The sequence below is a fragment of the Cherax quadricarinatus genome, chromosome 8, assembly GCF_038502225.1.
Source record: "Cherax quadricarinatus isolate ZL_2023a chromosome 8, ASM3850222v1, whole genome shotgun sequence".
NCBI lineage: Eukaryota > Metazoa > Arthropoda > Malacostraca > Decapoda > Parastacidae > Cherax > Cherax quadricarinatus.
In genome coordinates this window covers 22,385,114-22,409,146 of record NC_091299.1, presented here as the reverse complement: position 1 = coordinate 22,409,146, position 24,033 = coordinate 22,385,114, and the positions used below count along the sequence as shown (strand labels likewise).

Sequence of the window (24,033 nt, the reverse complement as noted above, 5' to 3'; positions counted from 1 at the left end):
ACACAATGCTTATGTCTGTCAGAAGCATGGAACACAATGTTTATGTCTGTCAGAAGCATGGAACACAATGTTTATGTCTGTCAGAAGCATGGAACACAATGTTTATGTCTGTGACAAGCATGGAACACAATGTTTATGTCTGTCAGAAGCATGGAACACAATGTTTATGTCTGTCAGAAGCATGGAACACAATGTTCATGTCTGTCAGAAGCATGGAACACAATGTTCATGTCTGTCAGAAGCATGGAACACAATGTTTATGTCTGTCAGAAGCATGGAACACAATGTTTATGTCTGTCAGAAGCATGGAACACAATGTTCATGTCTGTCAGAAGCATGGAACACAATGTTCATGTCTGTCAGAAGTATGGAACACAATGTTTATGTCTGTCAGAAGCATGGAACACAATGTTTATGTCTGTCAGAAGCATGGTACACAATGTTCATGTCTGTCAGAAGCATGGAACACAATGTTTATGTCTGTCAGAAGCATGGAACACAATGTTTATGTCTGTCAGAAGCATGGTACACAATATTCATGTCTGTCAGAAGCATGGAACACAATGTTTATGTCTGTCAGAAGCATGGAACACAATGTTTATGTCTGTCAGAAGCATGGTACACAATGTTCATGTCTGTCAGAAGCATGGAACACAATGTTCATGTCTGTCAGAAGCATGGAACACAATGTTTATGTCTGTCAGAAGCATGGAACACAATGTTTATGTCTGTCAGAAGCATGGAACACAATGTTCATGTCTGTCAGAAGCATGGAACACAATGTTTATGTCTGTCAGAAGCATGGTACACAATGTTTATGTCTGTCAGAAGCATGGGTCACAATGTTTATGTCTGTCAGAAGCATGGTACACAATGTTTATGTCTGTCAGAAGCATGGAACACAATGTTTATGTCTGTCAGAAGCATGGGTCACAATGTTTATGTCTGTCAGAAGCATGGAACACAATGTTCATGTCTGTCAGAAGCATGGAACACAATGTTTATGTCTGTCAGAAGCATGGAACACAATGTTTATGTCTGTCAGAAGCATGGGTCACAATGTTCATGTCTGTCAGAAGCATGGAACACAATGTTTATGTCTGTCAGAAGCATGGGACACAATGTTTATGTCTGTCAGAAGCATGGTACACAATGTTTATGTCTGTCAGAAGCATGGTACACAATGTTTATGTCTGTCAGAAGCATGGAACACAATGTTTATGTCTGTCAGAAGCATGGAACACAATGTTTATGTCTGTCAGAAGCATGGAACACAATGTTTATGTCTGTCAGAAGCATGGAACACAATGTTCATGTCTGTCAGAAGCATGGAACACAATGTTTATGTCTGTCAGAAGCATGGTACACAATGTTTATGTCTGTCAGAAGCATGGGTCACAATGTTTATGTCTGTCAGAAGCATGGTACACAATGTTTATGTCTGTCAGAAGCATGGAACACAATGTTTATGTCTGTCAGAAGCATGGGTCACAATGTTTATGTCTGTCAGAAGCATGGAACACAATGTTCATGTCTGTCAGAAGCATGGAACACAATGTTTATGTCTGTCAGAAGCATGGAACACAATGTTTATGTCTGTCAGAAGCATGGGTCACAATGTTCATGTCTGTCAGAAGCATGGAACACAATGTTTATGTCTGTCAGAAGCATGGGACACAATTTTTATGTCTGTCAGAAGCATGGTACACAATGTTTATGTCTGTCAGAAGCATGGTACACAATGTTTATGTCTGTCAGAAGCATGGAACACAATGTTTATGTCTGTCAGAAGCATGGAACACAATGTTTATGTCTGTCAGAAGCATGGTACACAATGTTTATGTCTGTCAGAAGCATGGTACACAATGTTTATGTCTGTCAGAAGCATGGTACACAATGTTTATGTCTGTCAGAAGCATGGAACACAATGTTCATGTCTGTCAGAAGCATGGTACACAATGTTTATGTCTGTCAAAAGCATGGTACACAATGTTTATGTCTGTCAGAAGCATGGAACACAATGTTCATGTCTGTCAGAAGCATGGTACACAATGTTTATGTCTGTCAGAAGCATGGTACACAATGTTTATGTCTGTCAGAAGCATGGAACACAATGTTTATGTCTGTGAGAAGCATGGGACACAATGTTTATGTCTGTCAGAAGCATGGTACACAATGTTTATGTCTGTGAGAAGCATGGAACACAATGTTCATGTCTGTCAGAAGCATGGTACACAATGTTCATGTCTGTCAGAAGCATGGAACACAATGTTTATGTCTGTCAGAAGCATGGTACACAATGTTCATGTCTGTCAGAAGCATGGAACACAATGTTCATGTCTGTCAGAAGCATGGTACACAATGTTCATGTCTGTCAGAAGCATGGTACACAATGTTCATGTCTGTCAGAAGCATGGAACACAATGTTTATGTCTGTCAGAAGCATGGTACACAATGTTCATGTCTGTCAGAAGCATGGAACACAATGTTCATGTCTGTCAGAAGCATGGTACACAATGTTTATGTCTGTCAGAAGCATGGAACACAATGTTTATGTCTGTCAGAAGCATGGAACACAATGTTTATGTCTGTGAGAAGCATGGGACACAATGTTTATGTCTGTAAGTCACATCTACGTCGAGACAAAATTTTTACCAGAAGTAATATAGTAAACAGCGAAATAATTAAATACGTATATTACGTAGAAAAGAAGAGAGTAAGTAAATTACGTAACAAAAATAGACGTGTATCATCATAAGAAGGTTTAGAAAAGATGACAAGAATTGGTAGAGAAGACGAAGAGAAATGCAGGATGGAATTTAACGTAGACAAGCGAACACCGAACACGGTTAGCGTTCGTTGTGTTGATAAGAGGATCAGTGTTCGTTAAATGATGTGAGAAAGACGGATCAAGAAGACTTCTTGACCTGTGCAGGGCTACAGGTAAGAGGTGCAGGATGAGCTGAGGGTGTTGAAGGTAGAGTCAGAGTGACGTGAGGGTAGTCAGGGTGACGTGAAGGTAGAGTCAGAGTGACGTGAGGGTAGTCAGGGTGACGTGAAGGTAGAGTCAGGGTGACGTGAAGGTAGAGTCAGGGTGACGTGAAGGTAGAGTCAGGGTGACGTGAGGTTAGAGTCAGGGTGACGTAAAGGCAGTCAGGGTGGCGTGAAGGTAGAGTCAGGGTGACGTGAAGGTAGAGTCAGGGTGACGTGAAGGTAGAGTCAGGGTGACGTGAAGGTAGATTCAGGGTGACGTGAAGGTAGAGTCAGGGTGACGTGAAGGTAGAGTCAGGGTGGCGCGAAGGTAGAGTCAGGGTGACGTGAAGGTAGAGTCAGGGTGGCGCGAAGGTAGAGTCAGGGTGTGTAAGTTCCTCCAGGGGATGTTCCCGGGTAACTCCCAGTACACTGGCGCCTCGACCCTTGTGTCTAGACGCTGTGTGTGTACTCACCTATTTGTACTCACCTAGTTGTGGTTGCAGCGGTCGAGTCACAGTTCCTGGCCACGCCTCTTCACTGGTCGCTACTAGGTGGCTTTTCCTACTCCATGAGCTTTATCATACCTCTTCTTAAAGCTATGTATGGATCCTGCCTCCACTACATCACTTCCTAGACTATTTCACTTACTTTTCCACTTCCTGACAACTCTGTGACTGAAGAAATGTTTCCTAAAATCTCTGTGATTCATTTGAATCTTTAGCTTCCAACTGTGACCCCTTGTTGCTGTGTTTCATCTCTGGAACATCCTGTCTCTGTCTACCTTGTCGATTCCTCTCAGTATTTTATACGTTATCATATCCCCCAACCCTAGCTCTCCTGTCCTCCATGTCATTTAGCTCCGGGACTAGTCTTGTTACAAGCCTTTGCACTTTCTCTAATTTTCTTACGTGCTTGGCTAGGTGTGGGTTCCAAACTGGTGCCGCATACTTCAATATGGGTCTAACGTACACGGTGTACAGGGTCCTGAACGATTCTTTATTAAGATGTCGGAATGCTGTTCTTAGGTTTGCTAGGCGCCCATATGCTGTAGCAGTTATTTGGTTGATGTGCGCTTCAGGAGATGTGCCTGGTGTTATACTCACCCCAAGATCCTTTTCCTTGAGTGAGATTTTTAGTCTCTGGCCCCCCTAGACTGTACTCCGTTCGCAGTTTTTTTTGCCCTTCCCCAATCTTCATGGCTTTGCACTTGATGGGGTTTAACTCCAGGAGCCAGTTGCTGGACCAGGCCTGCAGACTGTCCAGATCCCTTTGTAGTTCTGCCTGGTTCTCGTCCGATTGAATTATTCTCATTAACTTCACATCACTTCGGAGTCTATTCCCTCCGTCATGTCTTTCACATATACCAGAAACAGCATCAGAGTATAAAACAAATTCCAACCACACAACAGAGCGAAAAACTAACATCGAAGACCTGGGAGTGATCATGTCGGAGGATCTCATCTTCAAGGACCATAACACTGTATCAATCGCATCTGCTAGAAAAATGACAGGATGGATAATAAGAACCTTAAAAACTAGGGATGCCAAGCCCATGATGACACTCTTCAGGTTGCTTGTTCTATCTAGGCTGGAATATTGCTGCACACTAACAGCACCTTTCAAGGCAGCTCAAATTGCCGACCTAGAAAATGTACAGAGAACCTTCACGGCGAGCATAACTGAGATAAAACACCTCAATTACTGGGATCGCTTGAAGTTCCTCAACCTGTACTCCCTGGAACGCAGGCGTGAGAGATACATGATTATATACACCTGGAAAATCCTAGAGGGACTAGTACCGAACTTGCACACGAAAATCACTCCCTACGAAAGCAAAAGACTCGGCAGACGATGCAACATCCCCCAATGAAAAGCAGGGGTGTCACTAGCACGTTAAGAGATAACACAATAAGTGTCAGGGGCCTAAAACTGTTCAACTGCCTCCAAGCATACATAAGGGGGCTTACCAATAGATCCCTGGCTGTTTTCAAGCAGGCACTGGACAAGCACCTAAAGTCGATACCTGACCAGCCGGGCTGTGGTTCGTACGTTGGATTGCAGCCAGCAGTAACAGCCTGGTTGATCAGGCCCTGATCAACCATGAGACCTGGTCACAGACCGAGCCGCGGGGGCGTTGACCCCTGGAGCTCTCTCCAGGTAAACTCCAGGTCCTAGGACTGACCCTTGTGGAACACTGCTCCTCACAGGCGTCCACTCTGACACCTCGCCACGTACCATGATTTGCTGTTGTCTTTCCAACAGGTATTCCCTGAAGCATTGCAGTGCCCTCCATGTTATCCCTGCCTGGTCCTCCAGCTTTTGCACTCATCTTTTGTGTGGAACTGTGTCAAAAGCCTTCTTACAGTCCAAGAAAGTGCAATTTACCCACCCCATCCTCTCTTGTCTTACTGCTGTCACCCTATCATAGAACTCCAGTAGGTTTATGACACAGGATTTCCCATCCCTGAAACCGTGCTGGTTGTCGTTGACAAGTTCATTCATCTCTAGGTGCTTCACTACTCTTCTCCTGATAATCTTCTCCATGACTTTGCTTACTATACATGGTCTGTAGTTTAATGACTCATGTCTGTCTCTTTTTTGAAAAACTGGGACTACATTTGCTGTCTTCCATACCTGAGGTAATCGCCCTTTTCGATAGATGTGTTGAAGATTGTTGTTAGTGGTACACATAGCGCCTCTGCTCCCTCTCTCAGGACCCATGGAGAGATGTTTTCCGGCCCCATCGCCTTTGAGGTATCTAGTTCGCTTAGCAGCCTCTTCACTTCTTCCTCGGTTGTATGTATTGTGTCCGACATTTGATGGTGTACCCCACCTCTCCATTTTTCTGGAATCCTTTCTGTCTCGTGTGTGTGTGTGTGTGTGTGTGTGTGTGTGTGTGTGTGTGTGTGTGTGTGTGTGTGTGTGTGTGTGTCTGTAACCTTGCTTCTTATGCTACGTCGACCAGAACTCCTTGTTTCTGATCTCCTGAAGCTGCGTACTGACTCTCTCTCTCTCGACTAGTTGATACCAGCCCCTCGGAGGAGGAGTAACTTCCTCGTCTTTTTTACTTACCAGTGGTCGACACATGAGCCTTCCCCTCATCCAGGTAGAACCTAAGTAGGAGCCAGGTGGGAGGGAGGTAGGATAGGTAGCAGGCAGGTAGGAGCCAGGTAGGAGCCAGGTAGGAGCCAGGTAGGAGCCAGGTAGGAGCCAGGTAGGAGCCAGGTAGGAGGTCTTAGAAGGGAGCGGGCTGACAGTACACCATTGTTACCCAGGGAAGCAGTTGCAGACCTTGAAGAGAGCTGAGCGTGGAAATGAGCTTAAGTTGCAGCTTATAAATTGAAGAGGGCAGAGAAACACTTACCTGGTGTAGAGCACACGTGTTCACCTGGTGTGGGCAGGGCTGAACGTTTGTACACAACATGAGGGTGTGGGTTGTCATGGGCACTCTCAGCCTCTCCAGGGGCAGTCTGAGGGTGGTCACGTACCGGCTCGATCAAGTACTCGTCGTGGTCAGTGTTGATGAAGCCAGTCTAAAAGGGAGAACATTCAGAGGTTAATGGTAACGATCTTGCTTCCAGGATCAGGTTGACATCGTTACCAGGATGTCAGCTGTTTGACCTGAAGTGTATGTTCACTCAACACGAGTGGCACTGCCCAGTACTCCCATAACAGTGGTATGTTCATTCAGAGAATGAGTGTCAATGTCCAGTACTGTTATAGCAGTACTGTGTTACAGCATGAGTGTCACTGTCCAGTGCTGCTATAACAGTACTGTGTTACAGCATGAGTGTCACTGTCCAGTGCTGCTATAACAGTACTGTGTTACAGCATGAGTGTCACTGTCCAGTGCTGCTATAACAGTACTGTGTTACAGCATGAGTGTCACTGTCCAGTGCTGCTATAACAGTACCGTGTTCACTCACAGCATGAGTGTCACTGTCCAGTGCTGCTATAACAGTACTGTGTTACAGCATGAGTGTCACTGTCCAGTGCTGCTATAACAGTACTGTGTTACAGCATGAGTGTAACTGTCCAGTGCTGCTATAACAGTACTGTGTTCACCCACAGCATGAGTGTCACTGTCCAGTGCTGCTATAACAGTACTGTGTTCACTCACAGCATGAGTGTCACTGTCCAGTGCTGCTATAACAGTACTGTGTTCACTCACAGCATGAGTGTCACTGTCCAGTGCTGCTATAACAGTACTGTGTTCACTCACAGCATGAGTGTCACTGTCCAGTGCTGCTATAACAGTACTGTGTTCACTCACAGCATGAGTGTCACTGTCCAGTGCTGCTATAACAGTACTGTGTTCACCCACAGCATGAGTGTCACTGTCCAGTGCTGCTATAACAGTACTGTGTTCACTCACAGCATGAGTGTCACTGTCCAGTGCTGCTATAACAGTACTGTGTTCACCCACAGCATGAGTGTCACTGTCCAGTGCTGCTATAACAGTACTGTGTTACAGCATGAGTGTCACTGTCCAGTGCTGCTATAACAGTACTGTGTTCACTCACAGCACGAGTCTCACTTCATAACAAACTCGTCCCTCTGGGCAAAATCTGAAATCCATCACACATAAATGTCATATTTTTTTTCAGTCCTGTAGCTCACACCGCTAACAAATCCACATATAACTCTTACGCTATCTTGCTCGATCTTCCATAATTTCTCCCTTCCAGACCCAGAGACAACAATCTCTCCCGTCAGATTTCCTGCCTCATTACTCTCCTAACAATATGTTCTCTTCAAAACAGGTTTTTGTTGTTGATATAACTCATGACAGTCGAAAACACACTGTCAGTGTTCTCGCTGGTTCTCAGTTACATGTTCTCCCAAGAATGGTCTCTTCTGAAAATATAATTGTGTACACTGCTTCTAGTGGCTCTCATTATTGATTTTATGTACTGACTTCATCTTAGCTTAACTAACCTGCAGGTTACATGTAGGTTACATGTAGGTTACATGTAGGTTACATGTAGGTTGCATGTAGGTTACATGTAGGTTAACTGAAAGTTACCTGTTGTCGCTTCCGGAGGTTACAGCCCCTGTGGCCCGGTTTCAGACCATGCCTCCCGGTATACCTTTGAAGGGTTTCGAGAGTTTCCCTACTTTCGGAGCTTGGCCCTGGGTCAGGCTTGTCTAATGCCTGCCTGATCAAGCAGGTTGTTGAGTCCTGCTGTCCCTTATATTACACCACAAACTGGTTTTTCTGGCACATAGCGGAGGAAATTGTCGAGTTTTCTCTTGAAGACGTCTATACTAGTCCCAGTAGTGTTACTGATATCTTCTGTTAAGATGGTGAAAAGTCTGAGACCACGGACTGTTGATACAATGTTCTCTTATTGTGCCCACTGCGCCTCTGCTTTTCACTGGGTTGAATTTACACTTCCTTCCATGGCTCTCACTCCAGTATGTTGGTATGGCAGTGTGTAGATTTGGAATTAGGCCCTCTAATACCTTCCAGTTATGTATTATCATGTATTTCTCTCTGCCATTCCAGCGAGCACATATCTAAGACTCTAAGGTGCTCTCAGTAATTTAAATGCTTTATTGGTTCAACGTTGGCCACGAATGATGCTTGTATCTGTTCTGGCTCTGCTATCTCTTCTTCCCTGAGTCCACAGTCAAAACTGGAGTTCGTAAGACAGCATGGACTGCAAGAAATTCCCTCCATGTTTCTTTCTCGCCAGCATCAAAGCTGCCACAGTCACTTTCCGGTTTACAGGTTCAAGATCCCGTGTGGCTTGCTGAATAAGGCAGGACATATGCGTCAAGGGCAAGTAGCAGCAGACGCCACCAGCAACACCATAAGTGTCTAGCAAGTTGCTTGGATACAACCATCACTGGCGGGTGTGACCTCACAGTCCGTGGCTGCTACAGTCTGTGGTTACTACAGTCTGTGGCAAGGTCTCACACACGGGAAACTATAACATGTAGACTTGCCGGTATTTGTGAGTCAAACATCAGTTACACAATATTTCACACTTTGTGTATTGATATTTATGTCCTCTCACGCATTCTTTTGTTTTTGTTTTTGTTTTTTTTTTACCTTTCACGAGGTTTCCTGTCGCACTCCATCACGCAGGATGAGTTTCCTATTATACCTTAACACAAGATGAGCTCTCCTGTAGTACTCCGTCATACATGAAGAGATACATGCCTTAGGTAACGAAGTGAGTCGGCCTGAGCCGGAAGACTTCAGCAGGTGTCAGCCTGAGCCGGAAGACTTCAGCAGGTGTCAGCCTGAGCCGGAAGACTTCAGCAGGTGTCAGCCTGAGCCGGAAGACTTCAGCAGGTGTCAGCCTGAGCCGGAAGACTTCAGCAGGTGTCAGCCTGAGCCGGAAGACTTCAGCAGGTGTCAGCCTGAGCCGGAAGACTTCAGCAGGTGTCAGCCTGAGCCGGAAGACTTCAGCAGGTGTCAGCCTGAGCTGAGAGACTTCAGTAGATGTCAGACTGAGCTGAGAGACTTCAGTAGGTGTCAGACTGAGCTGAGAGACTTCAGTAGGTGTCAGACTGAGCTGAGAGACTTCAATAGGTGTCAGACTGAGCTGAGAGACTTCAGTAGGTGTCAGACTGAGCTGAGAGACTTCAGTAGGTGTCAGACTGAGCTGAGAGACTTCAGTAGGTGTCAGACTGAGCTGAGAGACTTCAGTATATCATGAGAATACCATCGAGCACTCCACTGTGCTCAGTAGCCGCGGCAGCTTTACACAAGCGGTAAGCTGTGAAGCTGAGGGTCGGGCTTAGAGCAGGCTGGGAGGACGTTGAGGACGGGCTGGGGACGGGCTAGGGACGGGCTGGGGACGGGCTAGGGACGGGCTGGGGACGGGCTGGGGACGGGCTGGGGACGGGCTGGGGACGGGCTGGGGACGGGCTGGGGACGGGCTGGGGACGGGCTGGGGACGGGCTGGGGACGGGCTGGGGACGGGCTGGGGACGGGCTGGGGACGGGCTGGGGACGGGCTGGGGACGGGATAAAGTAACCCAAGACGCTGGGAGTCACAACCTACTCAACAAGCTCTTCATCTTTCTCTTCTCATATTCTAACCCCAAGAGCGAAAAAATAGGAAACAAAATAATGAAAGAGTGAAGAAAACTTAAAGAATAGAGATTAAAAACCTGAATCTAAGGTCTCTCTCTCTCTCTCTCTCTCTCTCTCTCTCTCTCTCTCTCTCTCTCTCTCTCTCTCTCTCTCTCTCTCTCTCTCTCTCTCTCTCTCTCTCTCTCTTTATCTCTCTCTCTCTCTCCCCTGCTTTCTTCATTATTTTCGTTCCTCAGTTAACGTTACTTCCAGATTGCAAGTCCTTCCAGGACCTGGAGTCCTGTCAGCTTCCAGAACCTGAAGTCCCGCCAGGTCCCGGACTCTTGCAGCATCACAACCTCCTAGATGCCTGGAGATCTGACAGCTCTTACGACCTGGAATCTTACCAGCTTCCGAGGGCTTGGAATTCTTCCTGTCAGTTTCCAGTATCCTGGAGTCCTTTTAACTTTCAAAGTCCAGGACTTCTGTTAAGATTCTCGCATTATTGACAGCTTCCTGGAGTCCAGAGACTCACAGGAAGGTTAGCATAGAGTGTACGTTCTCGTAGACAGGTCAGGTAAGCTGAGATGCAGGTTCTCGTAGACAGGTCAGGTAAGCTGAGATGCACGTTCTCGTAGACAGGCCAGGTAAGCTGAAATGCAGGTTCTCGTAGACAGGCCAGGTAAGCTGAGATGCAGGTTCTCGTAGACAGGTCAGGTAAGCTGAGATGCAGGTTCTCGTAGACAGGCCAGGTAAGCTGAGATGCAGGTTCTCGTAGACAGGCCAGGTAAGCTGAGATGCAGGTTCTCGTAGACAGGCCAGGTAAGCTGAGATGCAGGTTCTCGTAGACAGGCCAGGTAAGCTGAGATGCAGGTTCTCGTAGACAGGTCAGGTAAGCTGAGATGCAGGTTCTCGTAGACAGGCCAGGTAAGCTGAGATGCAGGTTCTCGTAGACAGGTCAGGTAAGCTGAGATGCAGGTTCTCGTAGACAGGCCAGGTAAGCTGAGATGCAGGTTCTCGTAGACAGGTCAGGTAAGCTGAGATGCAGGTTCTCGTAGACAGGCCAGGTAAGCTGAGATGCAGGTTCTCGTAGACAGGCCAGGTAAGCTGAGATGCAGGTTCTCGTAGACAGGTCAGGTAAGCTGAGATGCAGGTTCTCGTAGACAGGTCAGGTAAGCTGAGATGCAGGTTCTCGTAGACAGGCCAGGTAAGCTGAGATGCAGGTTCTCGTAGACAGGTCAGGTAAGCTGAGATGCAGGTTCTCGTAGACAGGTCAGGTAAGCTGAGATGCAGGTTCTCGTAGACAGGCCAGGTAAGCTGAGATGCAGGTTCTCGTAGACAGGCCAGGTAAGCTGAGATGCAGGTTCTCGTAGACAGGTCAGGTAAGCTGAGATGCAGGTTCTCGTAGACAGGCCAGGTAAGCTGAAATGCAGGTTCTCGTAGACAGGCCATTTAAGCTGAGATGCAGGTTCTCGTAGACAGGTCAGGTAAGCTGAGATGCAGGTTCTCGTAGACAGGCCAGGTAAGCTGAGATGCAGGTTCTGGAAGACAGGTCACTCAGCTAGTGATAGCTGTGTTCCTCGAGTCACAGTTCTCGTCACAATTCTCGTCACAATTCTCGTCACAGTTCTCGTCACAATTCTCGTCACAATTCTCGTCACAATTCTCGTCACAATTCTCGTCACAGTTTTCCTTATCATTATCACACTTAACCAAGTCACAGATCACATCATGGTAGCATCCTACTATGGGAGGTTTCCCTGGAGGGCATAGATAAGTAGGATAGGCCGGCGGGGAGACGAAACTATTCTGATAGTCGCTGAAGAACGACTTACCATCATCTCGAGGTGTACAGGATATCAATTTATTTTAGATGTAAAACGTTTATTTCGTTATTTAATTATCTCATCTCCCTGCCAGATGTGTGTGTGTGTGTGTGTTCACCTATATGTGGTTAACAGGGTCGACTCATAGCTCCTGGTCCCGCTTGTGTGTGTGTGTATCAGAGGGCGGCACTGTGCCTCCTGTTCAGTGTCCACTTGTCAACAATACAGCATCAGGTTACGGCCAGTTACCAGGCACCTGTTATATTCAAGCCAACCAGACATTGTTCTTATCTGAGTGTGTCAGCTCTCTCTCTCTCTCTCTCTCTCTCTCTCTCTCTCTCTCTCTCTCTCTCTCTCTCTCTCTCACATACACACACACAGCCTCAGGGTGCAAAATAAGTGGAATGAACTACAGGACGAAGTGGTAGAGGCAAACTCAATACAGAGTTTCAAGAGTAGGTACGATAGGACCCACGAGGCCAGGAACCAACGATGCCGGCGACTGTGGTTTAAGAAGAGCCAAGAGCGGAGAATCGACCCCTGCAGGTGCAACTCAGTGAACACACACACACACACACACACACACACACACACACACACCATACATAGCTTTAAGACGAGGTATGACAAAGCTCAGGAAGCAGAGAGAGTGAGGACCTAGTAGCGAGATCAGTGAAGAGGCGGGGCCAGGAGCTGAGTCTCGACCCCTGCAACCACAATTAGGTGATTACACACACACACACACACACACACACACACACACACAACACACAAAACACACACGCACACACACACACACACACACACACACACACACACACACACACACACTCGTGGAGGAGTCACGCGGTTTGAGCTCGTGTTTTGGTGATAATTTCTGACTGTGCCATAAGGAATAGAGTGTGGGATATAGGCGTGTGCACGCATAAGAGTGCATATAATACCTTAAGCCCCGAAAAAAGGAAATATAAGTGATCACAGAAAAGAAAAAAAGGAAATATTGGCTGAGTGTTTAGTGAGGGCCGTTGGAAGGGTGAACGGTTGTGTCAGGCCTAAATAGTGTTGCCATAATAACGCAGTGTGTTATTTTGAAGAATAAGTGCGACTCAAGACCAGGGAGATAAGAGCTATGTATAGATGTGTCAGTAAATACAGTGAGTGAGTGAAAAAATTAGAAGAGCTAGAGAATATAGTGCATACAGGAAGTTAGTGGAAAAAAAAGCAACAAACACCTTCAACTTCTGGGACAGGACAGACCAGCAACGTTACTCCACTGCCAGCCGCAAGTAATATTCACCTAGTTTGAGTTGCATGGGGTCAATAGTACCTGTCTCTAGCTGGAATTGGGGGTCACTCTCCTCGAGCTATCAGAATTAGAATAAGCAGCATTTACTGGCATTTAATAGAATTTAGAGGTAGCGGCATATAGGCGAAGCCTAGTGTATTAATTTTTGAACGTAATTTTAAACTCATAAGAGTACAGTGGGAACCAAGAGATCGGGTACATATACAATACATATGTAGTACATACGTGGGAAATAAGGACTGTTTACATAAACATATGCACGCACACTTGGTGAGAATAGTACTGTTGTTAGGCACTTGAATAGCTGTAGCACACACACACACACACACACACACACACACACACACACACACACACACACACATAAACACACACACACACACACACACATACAGACACACACACACACACACATATATAGACACACACACACACATATACAGGATTTTACACCTTCCTGTGAAGTGACCCTATAACCCTTCCTTTCCCCCCCATCTCTCTCCCTCTCCTCTCCTCTTTCTTCCTCTCTCTTCCTCTCTCTTCCCCCCTCTCTCTCTCTCTCTCTCTCTCTCTCTCTCTCTCTCTCTCTCTCTCTCTCTCTCTCTCTCTCTCTCTCTTTCTCCCCCTTTCTCTCATCCTCTCTCTCATCCTCTCTCTCATCCTCTCTCTCTTCCTCTCTCTTCCTTTCACTTTCTCTCTCTCTCCCTCTCTCTCTTCCTCTCTTACTCTCTCTTTTCCTCTTCTCTCTCTCTCTTCCCTTTTCACTCCCCCCTCTCTCTTACCTTTTCCCTCTCTCACTTTCTCCCCCTTTTTCCCTTCTTTTCCCCTCCTTCTAGGCTCCCCTTCTCTCTCTCCCTATCTCTCACTCTCTCCCCCTTTTTCTTTTTCTCTTTCTCTCTTTCATAAAAAAAAATGGTTGGGACTCGCAGGAATCAGGGATCAGATGACAATGGTACTGGTAGGGAGGAATGGATGGAGGAACAGTGGAAAAGGATAGAGCAAGAATGGGAGAGAAAATTAGGAGAGTTTTCTGAAAAAATGGAGAAAGAGCTCTCTGTGAAATGGGAAAAGAGGTTGGAGAAGGAGACGAAGAATTGGGAGTCACAAGTCGAAACTGCAGTAGCCAGGGTAAAGGTCCTAGAATTTGAGGTAAACAGGCTGAAGCAAGTCTCAGGGGTAGTGACCAGAGAAGACACACCATACGATGATGAGAGGCTGAACAGGAAGGAAGGAGATATGAATTATGCTAAGGTCATATCAGCCTGCAAAGAAGGGCCAGTGAGTGGAAGGGAAGAGCAGATGGGTGCAGATGGAGAGGGAGATAGGTCGAATGCTGAGGCACAACCATGCTACCAAGAGCCACTGGAAAAATCAAGGGAGAAAATGACCACATACAGACAGGAACCAGAGTCACAGAGGAAGAGGCAATGGGAGGAGGAAAGGGCAAAATCAGTGATTATCCATGGGCTTCGGGAGAGAGAGGAAAGGACACACACTGAAAGACGGCAGGAAGAAAGAAAGGAGATTGAGAAAATCATCACAGAAATAGGGGGAGAAGACATGGATGAGATTGTAAATTTTCAGAGAATAGGGGGGTACTTGAAGGGGAGAAACCGACTGATCAAGCTGATTCTCAGGACAGAAACAGTGCGAAACAGGATCCTCCAAGAGAAACCACGGTTGAAAAGTTCGGAAGAGTACAAGAAGGTGTTCCTAGACAGAGACAGAACACAAACAGAGAGAAAGCAGCTGAGGGAGAGGACAAAAAAGCGAAAGGAGCTAGGAAAGGAGACAAGGATGGAACCAGCAGAGGTCAGTCAGAGCAGAACAGAGCAGCAAGGGCAAGCACACACAGAACTATCCTCAGAACCCCACAACCTATCATACCATCCCAACACACAATACAATCCATACCCACAGCTTCCACCCAACCCCCAACTATAGAATCCCACAGTAAGCTACAAGGTCTCCCACCCCCACAGGCCTCCCAAACCACAGTGTTAGAAAGGAAACTGAAGGTATGGTACACAAACGCTGATGGAATAACAAACAAGTGGGAGGAGTGGCACGAAAGAGTCAAAGAGGCATCACCAGACATCATAGCGATCACAGAAACCAAGCTTACAGGTATGATAACAGATGCCATCTTTCCAGCGGGATACCAGATCCTGAGAAAAGACAGAAGGAACAGGGGGGGTGGAGGAGTGGCATTGCTGATCAAACACCAATGGAATTTTGATGAGCTGGAGAGAGGAGACAGCAGAGAAGAAAGTGATTACATAGCGGGAACGCTTCATTCTGGTGGTCCCAAGGTGATAATTGCAGTGATGTATAACCCACCACAGAACAGCAGGAGGCCAAGGCAAGAGTATGACGAGAGCAATAGAGCGATGGTTGACACACTGGCTGCAGTGGCGAGAAGAGCTCATGCATGCAGGGCAAAGCTCCTGATCATGGGTGACTTTAACCACAAGGAGATCGAATGGGAGAACTTGGAGCCACATGGGGGCCAAGATACATGGAGGGCTAAGATGATGGAGGTGGTACTGGAAAATTTCATGTACCAACACGTAAGGGACACTACAAGAGAGAGAGGAGAGGATGAACCAGCAAGACTGGACTTAGTATTCACCTTGAGTAGTGCAGATATTGAGGACATCACATATGAAAGACCCCTTGGGGCCAGCGATCATGTGGTTTTGAGCTTCGAATACACAGTAGAGCTACAAGTGGAGGGGGAAGCAGGAAGGCAAGGACAAATGAAACCAAACTACAGGAAAGGGGACTACACAGGAATGAGGAACTTCCTGAATGAGGTTCAGTGGGACCGAGAACTGGCAGGGAAGCCAGTTAATGAGATGATGGAATATGTAGCAACAATGTGCAAGGAGGCTGAGGAGAGGTTTGTACCCAAGGGTAACAGGAATAATGAAAAAGCCAGGATGAGCCCATGGTTCACCCAAAGATGCAAGGAGGCAAAAACCAAGTGTGCTAGGGAATGGAAGAAATATAGAAGGCAAAGGACCCAGGAGAATAAGGAGAGCAGTTGTAGAGCCAGAAACGAATATGCACAGATAAGAAGGGAGGCCCAACGTCAATATGAAAATGACATAGCAGCAAAAGCCAAATCTGACCCGAAGTTGTTATACAGCCACATCAGGAAGAAAACAACCTTTAAGGACCAGGTAATCAGGCTAAGGAAGGAAGGAGGAGAGACAACAAGAAATGACCGTGAAGTATGTGAGGAACTCAACAAGAGATTCAAAGAAGTGTTCACAGAGGAGACAGAAGGGGCTCCAGAAAGACGGAGAGGTGGGGTACACCACCATGTGCTGGACACAGTACACACAACCGAGGAAGAAGTGAAGAGGCTTCTGAGTGAGCTAGATACCTCAAAGGCAATGGGGCCAGATAACATCTCTCCATGGGTCCTGAGAGAGGGAGCAGAGGCACTATGTGTACCCCTAACAACAATATTCAATACATCTATCGAAACAGGGAGATTGCCTGAGGCATGGAAGACAGCAAATGTGGTCCCAATCTTTAAAAAAGGAGACAGACATGAAGCACTAAACTACAGACCAGTGTCACTGACATGTATAGCATGCAAAATCATGGAAAAGATTGTCAGGAGAAGAATGGTGGAACATCTAGAAAGGAATGATCTCATCACCAGCAGCCAACATGGTTTCAGAGATGGGAAATCCTGTGTCACAAACCTACTGGAGTTCTATGACATGGTGACAGCAGTAAGACAAGAGAGAGAGGGGTGGGTGGATTGCATTTTCTTGGACTGCAAGAAGGCTTTTGACACAGTACCACACAAGAGATTAGTGCAAAAACTGGAGGACCAAGCAGGGATAACAGGGAAGGCACTGCAATGGATCAGGGAATACTTGTCAGGAAGACAGCAGCGAGTAATGGTACGTGGCGAGGTGTCAGAGTGGGCACCTGTGACCAGCGGGGTCCCACAGGGGTCAGTCCTAGGACCAGTGCTGTTTCTGGTATTTGTGAACGACATGACGGAAGGAATAAACTCCGAGGTGTCCCTGTTTGCAGATGACGTGAAGTTGATGAGAAGAGTTCATTCGATCGAAGACCAGGCAGAACTACAAAGGGATCTGGACAGGCTGCAGACCTGGTCCAGCAACTGGCTCCTGGAGTTCAATCCCACCAAGTGCAAAGTCATGAGGATTGGGGAAGGGCAAAGAAGACCGCAGACGGAGTACAGTCTAAGGGGCCAGAGACTACAAACATCACTCAAGGAAAAAGACCTTGGGGTGAGTATAACACCAGGCACATCTCCTGAAGCGCACATCAACCAAATAACTGCCGCAGCATATGGGCGCCTGGCAAACCTCAGAACAGCATTCCGACATCTTAATAAGGAGTCGTTCAGGACCCTGTACACCGTGTACGTTAGGCCCATATTAGAGTATGCGGCACCAGTTTGGAACCCACACCTAGCCAAGCATGTAAAGAAACTAGAGAAAGTGCAAAGGTTTGCAACAAGACTAGTCCCAGGGTTAAGAGGTATGTCCTACGAGGAGAGGTTAAGGGAAATCAACCTGACGACACTGGAGGACAGGAGAGATAGGGGGGACATGATAACGACTTACAAAATACTGAGAGGAATTGACAAGGTGGACAAAGACAGGATGTTCCAGAGACTGGACACAGCAACACGGGGACACAGTTGGAAGCTGAAGACACAGATGAATCAAAGGGATGTTAGGAAGTATTTCTTCAGCCACAGAGTAGTCAGGAAGTGGAATAGTTTGGGAAGCGATGTAGTGGAGGCAGGATCCATACATAGCTTTAAGCAGAGGTACGATAAACCTCATGGTTCAGGGAGAGTGACCTAGTAGTGACCAGTGAAGAGGCGGGGCCAGGAGCTTGGACTCGACCCCTGCAACCTCAACTAGGTGAGTACAACTAGGTGAGTACACACACACACACACACACACACACACACACACATTTACAGTGGAAACCAGTAGGACTCCAGGAAATCAGAACAGAGGGGTACACCAGCAAGTGCTGGATGAGGTACATATAACCAAGGAGGAGGTGAAGAAGCTGCTATGCGAACTTGACACCTCAAAGGCGGTGGGACCAGACAACATCTCTCCGTGGGTCCTTAAAGAGGGAGCAGAGATATTGTGTGTGCCATCAACAAAGATCTTCAACACATCATTTGAAACTGGGCAACTCCCAGAGGTATGGAAGATGGCAAATGTAGTCCCAATTTTTAAAAAGGGAGACAGACATGAGGCACTAAACTACAGACCTGTATCACTAACGTGTATAGTATGCAAGGTCATGGAGAAGATCATCAGGAGGAGAGTGGTGAAACACCTGGAAAGAAACAAGTGTATAATTGACAACCAGCACAGTTTCACGAAGGAAAATCCTGTGTCACAAACCTACTAGAGTTTTATGACAAGGTGACAGAAGTAAGACAAGAGAGAGATGGGTGGATCGACTGCATTTTTTTGGACTGCAAGAAGGCCTTCGACACAGTTCCTCACAAGAGGTTACTGCAAAAGCTAGAGGATCAGGCACACATAACAGGAAAGGCACTGCAATGGATCAGAGAATACCTGACAGGGAGGCAACAACGAGTCATGGTACGTGACGAGGTGTCAGAGTGGGCGCCTGTGACATGCGGGGTTCCACAGGGGTCAGTCCTAGGACCTGTGCTGTTCTTGGTATATGTGAATGACATAACGGAAGGGATAGACTCAGAAGTGTCCTTGTTTGCGGACGATGTGAAGTTAATGAGAAGAACCAAATCGGATTAGGATCAGGCAGGACTACAAAGAGACCTGGACAGGCTACAAGCCTAGTCCAGCAACTGGCTCCTTGAGTTTAACCCTGCCAAATGCAAAGTCATGAAGATTGGGGAAGGGCAAAGAAGACCGCAGACACAATATAGTTTAGATGGCCAAAGACTGCAAACCTCGCTCAAGGAAAAAGATCTGGGGGTGAGTATAACACCGAGCATATCTCCTGAGGCGCACATCAATCAGATAACTGCTGCAGCATACGGGCGCCTGGCAAACCTACGGATAGCGTTCCGATACCTCAGTAAGGATTCGTTCAAGACTCTGTATACCATTTACGTCAGGCCCATACTGGAGTATGCAACACCAGTTTGGAATCCACACCTAGTCAAGCACGTTAAGAAATTAGAGAAAGTGCAAAGGTTTGCAACAAGACTAGTCCGAGCTACGGGGATTGTCCTACGAAGAAAGGTTGAGGGAAATCGGCCTGACGACACTGGAGGACAGGAGGGTCAGGGGAGACATGATAACGATATATAAAACACTGCGCGGAATAGACAAGGTGGACAAAGACGGGATGTTCCAGAGAAGGGACACATAAACAAGGGGTCACAATTGGAAGTTGAAGACTCAGATGAATCAAAGGGATGTTAGGAAGTATTTCTTCAGCCATAGAGTAGTCAGGCAGTGGAATAGCCAGAAAGTGACGTAGTGGAGGCGGGAACCATACATAGTTTTAAGGCAAGGTATGATAAAGCTCATGGGGCAGGGAGAGAGAGGACCTAGTAGCAATCAGCGAAGAGGCGGGGCCAGGAGCTATGAATCGACCCCTGAAACCACAAATAGGTGAGTACAAATAGGTGAGTACACACACACACACACACACACACACACACACACACACACACACACACAAAATACTTAGAGGAATTGACAAGGTGGACAAAGACACGATGTTCCAGAGATTGGAGATAGTAACAAGGGGACACAGTTGGAAGTTGAAGACACAGATGAATCACAGGGATGTTAGGAAGTATTTCTTCAGCCACAGAGTAGTCAGGAAGTGGAATAGTTTGGGAAGCGATGTAGTGGAGGCAGGATCCATACATAGCTTTAAGCAGAGGTATGATAAAGGTCACGGTTCAAGGAGAGTGACCTAGTAGCGACCAGTGAAGAGGCGGGGCCAGGAGCTTGGACTCGACCCTTGCAACCTCAAATAAGTGAGTACACACACACAGGGCAACTACCTGAGGTATGGAAGACGGCAAATGTAGTCCCCATATTTAAAAAAAGGAGACAGAAAAGAGGCACTAAACTAATGACCTGTGTCACTGACGTGTATAGTATGCAAAGTAATGGAGAAGATTATCAGGAGGTGAGTGGTGGAGCACCTGGAACGGAACAAGAGTATAAACGCCAACCAGCACAGTTTTATGGAAGGCAAATCCTGTGTCACATACCTACTGGAGTTTTATGATAAAGTAACAGAAGTAAGACACGAGAGAGAGGGGTGGGTTGATTGCATCTTCGTGGACTGCAAGGCCTTCGACACAGTTCCTCACAGGAGATTGGTGCAGAAGCTAGAGGATCAGGCGCATATAACAGGAAGGGCGCTGCAATGTATCAGAGAATACATGACAGGGAGGCAACAACGAGTCATGGTACGTGATGAGGTATCACAGTGGGCACCTGTGACGAGCGGGGTCCCAAAGGGGTCGGTCCTAGGACCAGTGCTATTTCTGGTATGTGAATGACATGATGGAAGGGTTAGACTCAGAGGTGTCCCTGTTTGCAGATGATGTGAAGTTAGTGAGGAGAATTAAATCAGATGAGGATCAGGTAGGACTCCAAAGAGACCTGGACAGGCTGGACACCTGGTCCAGCAACTTGCTTCTCGAATTTAACTCCGCCAAATGCAAAGTCATGAAGATCGGGGAGGGGCAAAGAAGACCGCAGACGGAGTATAAGCTAGGTGGCCAAAGACTGCAAACCTCGCTCAAGAAGAAAGATCTTGGGGTGAGTATAACACCGAGCATGTCTCCGGAAGCACACATCAACCAGATAACTGCTGCAGCATATGGGCGCCTGGCAAACCTGAGAATAGCGTCCCGATACCTTAGTATGGAATCGTTCAAGACACTGTACACCGTGTACGTCAGGCCCATACTGGAGTATGCAGCACCTGTTTGGAACCCGCACTTGATCAAGCACGCCAAGAAATTAGAGAAAGTACAAAGGTTGGCGACGAGGTTAGTTCCAGAGGTAAGGGGAATGTCCTACGAAGAAAGGGTGAGGGAAATCTGCCTAACGACACTGGAGGACAGGAGGGTTAGGGGAGACTTGATAACAACATACAAAATACTGCGTGGAATAGACAAGGTGGACAGAGACAGGATGTTCCAGAGAGGGGACACAGAAACAAGGAGTCACAATTGGAAGTTGAAGACTCAGATGAGTTAAAGGGATGTTAGAAGTGCTTCTTCAGTCATAGAATAGTCAGGAAGCGGAATAGCCTAGCAAGTGAGGTAGTGGAGGCAGGAACCATACATAGCTTCAAGATGAGGTATGATAAAGCTCATGGAGCATGGAGAGAGAGAGAGAGGACCTAGTAGCACTCAGTGAAGAGGTGGGGCCAGGAGCTGAGTTTTGACCCCTGCAACCACAATTAGGTGAGTACAATTAGGTGAGTACACACACACACACACACACACACACACACACACACACACACACACACACACACACACACACACGCGCGCGCGCGCACGCACGCACACACACACACACACACACTGCAGCATATGGGAGCCTAGCAAACCTCAGAACAGCATTCCGACATCTTAATAAGGAATCATTCAGGACCCTGTACACCGTGTACGTTAGGCCCATATTGGAGTATGCGGCACCAGTTTGGAACCCACACCTAGCCAAGCACGTGAAGAAACTAGAGAAAGTGCAAAGGTTTGCAACAAGACTAGTCCCAGAGCTAAGAGGTGTGTCCTGCGAGGAGAGGTTAAGGGAAATCAAACTGACGACACTGGAGGACAGGAGAGATAGGGGATGACATGATAACGACATACAAAATACTGAAAGGAATTGACAAGGTGGACAAAGACAGGATGTTCCAGAGATTGGACACAGTAACAAGGGGACACTATTGGAAGCTGAAGACATAGATGAATCACAGGGATGTTAGGAAGTATTTCTTCAGCCACAGAGTAGTCAGTAAGTGGAATAGTTTGGGAAGCGATGTAGTGGAGGCAGGATCCATACATAGCTTTAAGCAGAGGTATGATAAAGCTCACGGCTCAGGGAGAGTGACCTAGTAGCGATCAGTGAAGAGGCGGGGCCAGGAGCTTGGACTCGACCCCCGCAACCTCAACTAGGTGAGTACAACTAGGTGAGTACACGCACGCACACACACACACACACACACACACACACACACACACACACACACACACACACACACACACACACACACACACACACACACACACACATACACACACACACACACACACACACACACATACACGCACACACACACACACACACACACACACACACGCACACACACACACACACACACACACACACACACACACACACACACACACACACTCACACACACACACACACACACACACACACACACACACACACACACACACGCACACACACACACACACACACGCACACACACATACACACACACACACACACACACACACACACACACACACACACACACACACACACACACACACACACACACACACACACACACACACACACACACACACACACACACACACATACAAACACCGGAGGTAAACATCAACTTACGCAAGAGTTGAAACCAGAGAGCAGCCTTCAGGAACCTCAAGAGAATGCTTCACCCTAAACAACATATGCTAATCACAGAGTCTGCAGCACCAGCATGGAACCCACATAGCTGCTGCAGGACCCTCACGGAGTCATACAGTGTCATATGCCTATGAATCTAATAGGGATGTAGGCCTTGTACCAGGCAATCATAAGTCTGAACACTATTAGCTAATCACTTGACCAATGGCTGTACTGGATGGTAAGGCGTCATAGAACACTAAGTTTGATTGGTCCAATCTCTTACCCCAGCCAACCTATCATGACAGGGAAAGAATAACTGATCCAATCTCTTTCCTCATTTCAGTTAATACATCACAGAAGAATGGAGGAAATAAAAACATCAGAGCACAAAGCAAACTCAGAACACTAGAGCCTTTAGAACAAGAGATGCCAAGCCAGTGATGACACTCTTCAGGTCACTGGTTCTCTCTAGGCTGGAATATTGCTGTCTACAAACAGAACCCTTGAAGGCAGGTGAAACTGCTGAGCTGGAAAATATAGAAAGAACTTTCACACCTCGTATAAGCTCAGTCACCTAAATTACTAAAGAACTGTACTCCTCAGAACGTAGGAAGAAAGATACATCATAACCTACACCTGGAAGATACTGGAGGGATTGATACCAAACCTGCACACGGAAATTACTATTAATAAACACAAGAGGCTTAGCAGACGGTGCAGGATACCTCCGGTGAGCAGCAGGGAAGTGATGAGTACACTGAAAGAGAATTTAGTAAGTGTAAAGGGACCACGACTCTTCAACGCCCTCCCATCACGCATAGGGGAGATTACCAACAAACTCCTGGTTGTCTTCAAGAGTAAACAGTTCCTGATCATCTGGGTTGTACCGCATACGTTGGACTGCGGGCGGCGAACATTAACAACTTGATCGATCAGACCAGCAATCAGGAGGCTTGGTCTAGGTCCGGGTTGATGGGACGCTGACCTCCAGAAGCGACTCCAGATAAACTTCAGCGCCTGGTGTGCAGTACATTCATTATACAGGTTCAAAATTCTTGATTCAGAGAATTATGTAATGTTTTCTCGTATTTACTCCTTTAGTGTTTTGTAACATTTTTTTGTACCGCTTGAGTGAGAGGTTGTAACCAGTGAGGTTCACCCCGGAGGTTCACACTGTAACCTACAAGACCAGGTATGTGAATACAGTGAAGAGGTTCTAAAGATTTACAACAAGACTAGTGCAGGAAATGAGGCTCGTGGA

The 24,033-nt window shown here is 46.8% G+C and overlaps 1 protein-coding gene across 1 annotated transcript in view; it reads right to left on the bottom strand.

Moving 5' to 3' along the window:
• Positions 1–24,033, bottom strand: part of LOC128685248 (A disintegrin and metalloproteinase with thrombospondin motifs 6-like) — a 267,981-nt gene that overhangs the window by 126,030 nt on the left and 117,918 nt on the right. Inside the window, exon 4 of the mRNA XM_070082935.1 lies at positions 6,338–6,506. Coding sequence (XP_069939036.1) covers positions 6,338–6,506 — 169 coding nt within the window. The remainder of the gene's footprint in view (positions 1–6,337; positions 6,507–24,033) is intronic.